Here is a 9,445-nt window from a genome sequence, read left to right as displayed (position 1 = left end):
GAATGGTAAAAAATAGGGCTGTTTGGATGGTTAGTTTAACTGCCTAAATTAGACCAAGAATATTTATATCAATGAGGTCAGGAATATATCCCCACATCTAAAGTGTAAACTGTAAGAACTCTTTTCAGGATAATATTAAAATAACAATTTGGTTTTATTCCTATTTGTCTGCATTTAGATCAAATTTATTTATTTGACAAAAATTAGAAATTAGCTTAAAAAAGAAAGAACTGGAAATGACTGACCTTCAGATTGCTCTTTCTCAGTAGCCAGCTCTGGAGCTCATCTACACTTAACAGGGTTAGCTGGTTGGTCCATAGCCGTAGAGGTTCTCTGGGAAACTCCCTAGTGTAGGCACAGGTTATACAAGCAAAACAGTTCTTCTGCTAGGATAGTGCAATCCAGTTCCCCAAAGGGAAAAAGCTATGAAAGCAAAAGAATATTTTCCCATATAACTGCAGTCATCCTAGGGTTTCTGTTCACATAGATCTGTTGGTGTGTTTTTGAAATTATAACAAGCACAACTATGCCGACAAAAATTTTAAGTATAGATCAAGCCTCTGAGCATGTTCTACGCTACCTATAGCGTTGCACGTCCCATGGCTGGCATACAGGCTGCAAAGTAAGGAAACAGCATTGCAGACGATTGACTTGAAGCCTGCTGAATCAGTGGAAGCATTTCCACTAACTCACACAGGCTCTGAATCAGGCTTGAAAGGACAGCAGCCTTCCCAAACTACTACACAGAAAACCCATTTTCTACTTTTTCTGTGGCATGGTTACCCACAACTAATATTATTCAACGACAGAAGAGGTTTCTTGTAAACTTTGTATTTATTGATTTTTTTGGGACAAATTAGATCTTCTGAATCCCAAAGTGTACATATGTATATATTTATATATAGCTTTCTCCATAGGGAAAACACATTTATCAAAGGAGGAGAGACATTTCTAAAGTGCCCCCTGTTATACAGTACTGAACATGATTTCTAAAAGTATTAGAATAAATCTGAAATTTCTGTGTAGGAATGACAGGTAAGAAAAGGAGAGTTGCAGTTTGTTCTTTTCCCCACAGAACAGAAGAAAGTTTGCTGATTTTAAAAAACAAACAAAAATAAACGTTTCTGGTTACCCCGAAAAACGCAGGTGAGAACAAGGATGATCTAGGACATTGAGATCAGTTTACCATATGGGATAAGCCTTTCCTCAGATGAAGCGTAACACTGATGAAGGGGTTCAGACAGAACACTAAACTTCAAAGGGGAGAAAAAGTAGCAAAGAAAGAGGACTTATCCATGAGAACTACTAGTGACACTGTTACCTTTAAACCATAATAAAGCAGTAGAAGTTTCAGATGTCAGCAGGATCACATGTCCATACAGTAAATGCCAGTAAAAAAAATCCACAAGAAAACGTGTATCAAACCGAATGGGATTTCTTCTCTTGACCTCTTACGTATTTTACTGTGGAAAACATGGACAAGGTCTCCGCATGTTTTGGGAATAACTGTGTATCTGTGTCACTGCTAGTTATCAATTATATTAGGATAATAAGCCAAAGGAGTTAAGCTGGGGCCAAAAGGAAGTAAACTGACATGCAAAAAGAGCAGGATAAACTTGCACATGCTGTTACTGTAACTCCCTGCCAACACCTGCAAATGGGAACAGGGTTAGACAGGTATCTCCAATACCACTCCCTGGTGCTCCTCAGCAACTACATATTACCGTTTGCTGTTGTGGTCACCTGGGCTTTTTCGCTTTTAATAAGCTTAGCCATTGCTGACTAGAAATGAGGCTTCCTGCCTTATTTTGTTATTTTGTAGGGATCTGTGAGCTGGGACAGCAAAGAAGAAAGGTAGAAGGCTGTTTCTTCTTCCTAACACAGCTACAGGAACCAACACTACACAGTTTCTCCTAAGAAGGCAGATCACCCTGTTGCAAATACTCAGTGCTTTCAAGTGTTTCTGAAGAATAAACTGTCCTGATATCTAACGCTGATGTCCAGTAACATTAGCCAAAGACTCCCACTTGCTCACAAATACAACCTCCTTGAGAAAGCACCTGAATGTACAGAAGAGACAATAAACCTCTGATGATTCTGTTTTCTCTTACGTTAACAGTGCACTAGAAGCGAGAAGAACTATCTATATAAACATGGCTTAAAGATAAGAAATAACTCCCTTAAAGATTTGTCCACTCTACTGCAGAAACTGTGTTTAGCAACATGGGCAAAAGCTTCCTGGACTAACATGAATATAAGAAAGAAAGTGTTAACTACTTAGCAACCCAGGCCTTTATAAATATTGATTTAATGTAATTCTTAGTCATGACTACTCAGAAGGCAAAATCATACTTGATCTCTGCAGTAATTCCTGCCTCCAGCACAGTTCACAACCATAGTTTGGACAGTCTAAAACTGTCCAAGTTTTTTTTAATTAAACTTATGCCACTGTCTACAGCAGTCCATAATGAGGCAAAAATCCTGCTGGAGTCAGCAGGTGTTCTGGACACACATACAGACTACATATTAAGTTTTCCCATAGAAGATTTTGACCAAAAACTAGATTGAGACAGATAGTACAGTGAAGGTGGTCCCATGACTGCTCATCTTACCTCCTTCTCCAAACTGCTGTCATTTCCAAACTGTAACTGGTCAGATGCTAGCAGGGACCATCCTCTTATCCTGACTCAAGGAAAATGTCCACTGGCTACAGCAAGAATTTTGCCTGTGTTAGGACTGCAGTTTTTGAAGAGGAAAATGGAAAAGAAATCATTAATAGTAGTACTACATACAAAATGATGCAAGGAACATAAATAAGAGAGAGCATTAATAGTAGTACTACACATATAACGGTGCATGGAACAAAGTATTCAGTCAACAATGAAACATGTCCTACGCAACCTCCCAGGCAGGCTGGCAAGTACCAGCAGAGACAAATAATATCCCTCATCTCATAACTCAGTGGGAGTTTGCCATTAACTGGAGAGCTGACCTAACTATCAGAAAAGATGGAACAGGACAGTTACTTAATATGTAGAGTTGTTCTTTGGTGCATGTTCCACTGTAGTCTGTAAGACAATCTATCAGGTTATTTATACTGATCTCATGGAATATACTGTTATCTTATACAAAACTAAATTTGCTTTATTTCCCCCCCTAAAGAAAAAAGGCTGTCAAAATGGCTTGCACTTTGGAGCATATCACATGCACATTGATCCTTTTTCTAATCTGCTAACTATTCCACTAAAACATGGTCAATTAAGGAATAAAGAAAAGAAACCCCTTCAGCAGATCAACTTAATTTCTGTTGGGCTTGTTGTCCCAGGTTCCGTTCTCAGACCCAATAAATATACTTTAAGTTGCTAGTTCCAAATAACTGCTCCTGTCAAACAAGAACAAAAACCTGGGAGTCTGGGACTGCCATGAAGAATCCTAAGATTGGGAGTGCTATGAACAGAATTCTGCAACTTCAATCATTGCATTAGAAAAACCAAATCAAATCAAAAGAACAACCCCAAATCCCAAATAAAAACGTATTGTCAACCATTAAAATAATAAAAGAACATGTATTTTTTGACATAGCTATAAATATCAAGTCATTTATGAAACTGCAACAAATGAAGTCCAGCTGTGTATTCTTTTTCCTTTTATTAGACAGGACAGAATTTCCTTAAAACGCTGTAACAAGTCACAGTGATTTTATAGATGTTTTTTTTGAAATGCTATATATTGAAGGGAAATACCTTTACCATGGTTTACGTTTTTTTGTCACTGTATATGTACCCTGGTCCACCAAACCATCTATCTTAAAGTTTCTTGTTTAGAGAGGACACACTGTCTTTTTCCTCCAAAAATGAATTTTGTCTAATAATCCTGCAAAATAATCAACCTTACCAAAGGCCTTCTTCAAATGTTATATTTATATATATATGTATATACATATATATACACACACATACACACATATATATAAATATAGACTTCTATGATTTTTTTCCATTCTACGCGACGTCTCAATAAAGAGATCAGCAATTTTTATTCTACAAAGAAGCAACACATGAAAGGGGAAAATTAAAGTCTTAAGAACATCATATCCATATTTCACTGATTACACATAAAAGGAAAAAAAATCACCATGAACAACTGTCTTTAAAGGTTTCTCTGATTAGCAAAATTCAAGTGCAGAGAGGCCTCATTTCTCATCATCACTAGCAGGTTGGTTACTGAGCAGCTGAGGATAGCCCTAGTAGGCCCCAACCCATGTGTCTTGCCATTCTCAGTTTTCTGCACTTCATTCCCTTGGAATCGGACGTGGTTGGAATGTATGGAGTTTAGGAAAGGTTCCCACAAAAGACTTTGCCGTTGCACTATCCTCTCTAGGCCAGCTTCAGTGTGCTCACTGGGAATGATGGCATGGTTACCATAGTTACAGGATTTAGGACTGTTTGCCCAACTAACTGTGGATGATGGACAACTTGCGTTCCTACAGCAGGTTTGGCCATCACTGCTTGCTGGCCAAGATTTGTGGTTCCATTTACTTGCTGGTGAGAAATAGTGTGAGCAATGTGGCTCACTACTGGCTGGCTGACGGCCACAGGCTGAGGATAGATGGGTAACTGCTGGCCGAGATGAGCCATGTGATTGATGGTTGCTGGGTGCACAGTGATGTGGCCAATAGGCTGAGCAGCAGTGGTGAGTTGCACAGGGCTGGACGTGGAAGGTGCAATATGAGCAATGTGCTTGGTCTGTGGACCCTGAATCACGTGGTTGACAGTCTGAATGACCGAAGCATGGGTAGTGGCGGTGTGGGCAATAACAGTCGATTGCACTGTTGAAGCCGCCACGATATGAGTCTGTGCTGGGACAATCGCCTGCGGCTGGACCAGTGCTTGTGTCTGGATGGGAGGTTGTGCGTGGGCTGGGGTTTGTTTCTGCTGTATAGATAGGTGCTGAGGCAAAACTGCTGGGTGATGTGAAGTAGCGTTTGAAGGGACGGCTTTCAGCAGCTCTGGGTGCTGGCGCTGGGTTAGTTTTGGTAATGAGTTCACTGGCCTGTCATCTTCCATGTCTTCATCAATGTTGTCTTCACCCTCTGGAAAAAAAATGAAAGGAAGAAACTCCCATAAAAAAGAAAGCAGAGCATGAACTGAACTAACCAGCCTTATCTGAAAGGCAGCAGAGAAGAAATAAGTGACAGCAAGAGCAGTTACTGAGTCAAGGGAGGACAGCACAGCACAACAGGCTCCACCAGGTCCCAGTGAAGTGGCATCCCTTGGCTTCCCTGATTGTGGGCCAATGACTGGAGCCTCGCAGGCCGAATTAGCTGTGAGCCCCAGCTAGAGAGGATTGCCTATAATAGGCTGAGAGATCTCATTTGGTAAGCCAAGGAAGCAAAGCAGGCCCTGAAGCAGAGAGAGCAGTGAAAAGTGCAAGGCCACTGAATCTGAGCAGAGGTACACTAATAGCCCTTAGCTCTCATCTAAGGGATGAACTCCATCTAGGCTAAGGACTGCTCTTTGTGTAAAGAGGAACGGTATTTCTTTCTCTGTCAAGTTATTCTATCAATTGGCATTACCCCTTCTGCCCCCAGAACGGGCAGGAAACAGTGATGGGGGAACATGGCAAAAAGTTCCTCAGTCTGCTTCTGGAATAAGGGAGCTCTGTCTGGTCATGAACTAATGAGGCAAAGCAGGAATATGCCAATGTTAAGGAGACCAGGATTACAAGTGGGGCACTTTGTGCTGCCTGCATTAAAGCCAGTCAAGCAGCAGAGATTAAAAAACTTAGACAAGGAAGCAGCAGGAAAATGAAGGAAGATGCTTCCCTTTTGCAAGCCCTGTGTTTAGCAGTAGCTTGAAGTGATCATTTTCAAGAGATGCCAGCTGGAGAATTGAACAGCTGACACTCCCATTTACAAAGCACTCCTATTCTTAACATACCATTGGCCTACGCTCAGAGTCTGTTCGTGAGTATGTTCAAAGGTGGCAAGCCCCATATAAGAAGCTGAATGGAAATAAGAACTTCAGGTTTTCTCTTTCTGGAACCTGCTTTATCATCTGCCTGGAGTGTCAAGAGCAAATTCCGTTGCTATTTGGAGAAACTGTTGTGAATGTGGAGAAACTGCTATATTCTTCCAATCTCTGGAAAGCAAAGCACTGCACATCCATAGACTGCCAATGTTTCCTGCTGCTGATCACTGGTAAGGTGAAAAGCAAACACTGTAGTATCTCACAAAAACGTCTTACTGGGAAGAGCATGCGTCAAAATGATTTCTTTCCATTAGTATCATTTAATCTTCACTTTGAACCCTTCTCAGACAATGTGAAGCCTCATTAAGCTCTTCAAATGCTCTGGTGACCCTTTCTGTACCAATTCTTTCTTTACATGGCTGAACACCCTCCTAACCCCATGCACAAATTCATCAAGATGCTCACAGGCCAATCAGTTCTAACAAGCAGTGATGCATATCTGTGTAAGAGGGAAACTAGCTTCATGTTTCAGTAGGTGTATCAGCAGACTGAATGTGCAAAACAGCGCTTCATATCTATGTAACATGGTCCATGCATGATTCTCACTATACTTTATACAGGTATATATTACTAGGTCAACATCAGTGACTAAGATTTCCAAGGGTTCTGAAACCTTCAAGAAACCTTGAGCTTGATTTCTAAAAATGCTGCCCCTCATCCTCATCCTCACCCTCCTCCTGATCCATTTGTAGACTTCTAGAAGCACTCTGCATTCTGTAAATCAGACCTAAGAAGGTGATCTGGGGACCTGGGACTTGAGGAATCTCAATCAGAGACTGATTTTAAAAACTGAGTTCTAGACCTTGTCTGGCTCAGTCATTGTTTCAAGTCTGATTTTAGAAATATTCCTGAAGTTCAGCTTTTTATGATTACCTACCTGATCATGCACATAAATAAAGTCCCATTTAAAGCCATCTCCAAGTTCTTCCAGGAGATGCTTGAAATACCTAGTGCACTTTAATATAACTTAAAACTGGGCCTCAGGGCTTACCCACACATACTATGCTTTTGCAACTTGCAATGATTTAGCTCATCCAAAATTGTATTTGAATCTTCCAGAATCACTGAAAAGATGGTATCTTCTATTTTGTTAGAAACCAAGTCTATTGCAGTAACAGTGCGTACCTCAGTACCTACCTACTACTGAGGTAGGTAGCCACTGGTGAAAGTGGTATTACTGATACTATCGAGATGTTCTGGGAAGAGTATTTTAACTTGCATGGACCAGACTAATACAGATTTTCTAAACTTATCTTTCTCAGGTTCTGTTATTAAGCAAAAACAATTTTAATGGTGCTAAATGAAGATCATCCCCCTCATGCTACCATGAGATAACTATGTCTGTGATGTACAGCGATGATTACAGCAAGAACAGACAAACTGCAGGTACCTGATGCTGTCGAGGTAGATGCTTGGTCATCCTCTGGCTGAACGGTCTGTCGAATAATTCTGTCAATTTCCAAGATGTCCATCCACTGGCTCAGCTCATTCTTCAGTTCTGCCAACCGTTGCTGGGTGGCGATCTTCTCTCTTGCTAGCCGCTCCATTTCGTGTTCATATTCTTTTTCTTTTCTCTTTAAAGTCTAAAGATGGAGGAAGAAAAAAAATATAAGGAGAGCAAAAACAACTATAATCTACACAGACCTGGTCACTTCCAAATCCACAGCTGGCTTTCTTTTATAGCCAGTTATGCTGCTGTAAAATACATTCAGACATGGTTATGCCTTTTAAATTCTGACAGAAAGGGAAAGGGCAAGAGTGGGCCATGAAAATCTAAAGGGTTACTCTGGCCAGTCACTTTCTGCCTTCCGCAGGAATGCTGATGAGCCCAGAGCAGAGACATGTCTGCAGAACTGAAAGGCTTAACCAAGTCAAGTGTGAGTAGAATCAATTCTACTCAATCAGTTTAAGGCCTGGAACTCTTTAGGAAAATCTGTAAAGTGTTTTCTCTGAAAAAAGTAGTTCTGTGATTCTAAGGACAGAAAATCATAGTATGTTGCATGACCTTCTTTCTACATTCTTTCCTTTTTCCCTCTAACCTTGCCAACAAAACTCAAAAATTAAGAACCACGAACACTGAATTATGAGTATGATTCCTCCAGAATGTGAAAGTCAGACCCTTCCCGGCACAGCACTTCTACCCTGCTGACTTCCTGAGCTAAATGCAGAACACTCTGACTGTACATGTGTGCAAACACTGTTATGGAAGAGCTTCTTGTAAAGACATCAACAAATGAATCATGAATACAGAGCAATCCTGGAACAGTGAAGGAGATTGCCCTAGGTCCCAGACAGGTATTTGTTGGAGAGGCAGCAACATAAACCTGGTCTCTGTTCACTCCCCTCTTCTGTTTCAGTCCAAGGGAGCTCCTTGTTGTTCTTCAACATGAATTTAGAGTGACAGAGGTCAGTATTCAGTTCCCAAAATCAGCCTCACTTCACCTGCCTTATGAAGTATTTAAAGAAGATTAAGGTTTATAATAGACTGATAGGAAGATGCAAAGGAGGTGAAATGAGTGCAGTTCCCTTTGCTCTCCAAGTGAGAGAACATGAGATAACTGCCAGCCATTCAGATGCTGTGGCTATTTTGTTTCTAACTACATAAATCTACGACCAAGTATCTTTAAAGGAAGGGGAGAATTTACACAGAGAACAGTGCTGCTGCAGAGCAAGTGAACTGGTGAATACAGCTTGAAAAAGGTAAAATATGCCTCAGATCCTTGCACTGAGACAGAAATACTGTGTGGAACACTGCTTTTACACAGGATGATAAAAGCGCCAACATATTCATGTACTTCAAACACAAGATGTTTAGGAACAGATAGTATCTTTTAGCAAACCAACTGACAATAGTTGGGGAAAGAGAGACAAGGTTTTGGCACAGAATCCCAAATGGATCTGCACAAAACCATACGTTGCATTTCCTTAACCTCAGGTTGGTCAGCCTATAAATCACAGAGAGAGGGAACTTTTATGTGGTCAGAAGAAAAAGTACTAATTAGTTTCCAAGCAACACACACAACACCAAGAGCTCCTGAAGTAGGAGAGGTGGCTAAGTGCCAACAATCCCCTGCACCACAGGGGAAACACTGAAGTCAAATGAGGAAGAATAGTGTATGTTCTCTTTTTCTGCTAATGCTCAGTCATAGAGTACTGGAACCCTGATACACATTAATCAGCAGAAAAGATGCTTTGCCAGTATAATATACAAAGGTGCAACAAACAGAATACCACTACCTAGTACTATTAATTGGAAATAATGAGAAAACAGATCTGATAAGAGCCAATTATTGAGCTACAGAAATAAACAATGCAGGGAACAATAGCTGGTCTTCACAAAAGTTTTATGAGCTTTCAAGCCATATGTGAAACACAGAATAATAATAAAGAACCTTTTCTCCTGCCCAGGTCAGTAT

The 9,445-nt window shown here is 40.6% G+C and overlaps 1 protein-coding gene across 2 annotated transcripts in view; it reads right to left on the bottom strand.

The window, feature by feature from the left end:
- Window positions 1–3,546: 3,546 nt before the first annotated feature.
- The window catches only part of MNT (MAX network transcriptional repressor), a 48,249-nt gene continuing 42,350 nt past the window's right edge, over window positions 3,547–9,445 (bottom strand). For both annotated transcript variants that reach the window (XM_062592475.1, XM_062592476.1), the window contains 2 exons: window positions 7,420–7,612; window positions 3,547–5,092 (listed from right to left, as the gene is read on the bottom strand). In XM_062592475.1, coding sequence (XP_062448459.1) covers window positions 4,377–5,092; window positions 7,420–7,612 — 909 coding nt within the window. In that variant the 3' untranslated portion in view covers window positions 3,547–4,376. The remainder of the gene's footprint in view (window positions 5,093–7,419; window positions 7,613–9,445) is intronic.

The sequence above is a fragment of the Rhea pennata genome, chromosome 20 (genome assembly GCF_028389875.1).
Source record: "Rhea pennata isolate bPtePen1 chromosome 20, bPtePen1.pri, whole genome shotgun sequence".
NCBI lineage: Eukaryota > Metazoa > Chordata > Aves > Rheiformes > Rheidae > Rhea > Rhea pennata.
The sequence above is the reverse complement of the archived record's forward strand: the minus strand, read 5'-3'. Positions and strand labels throughout refer to the sequence as shown.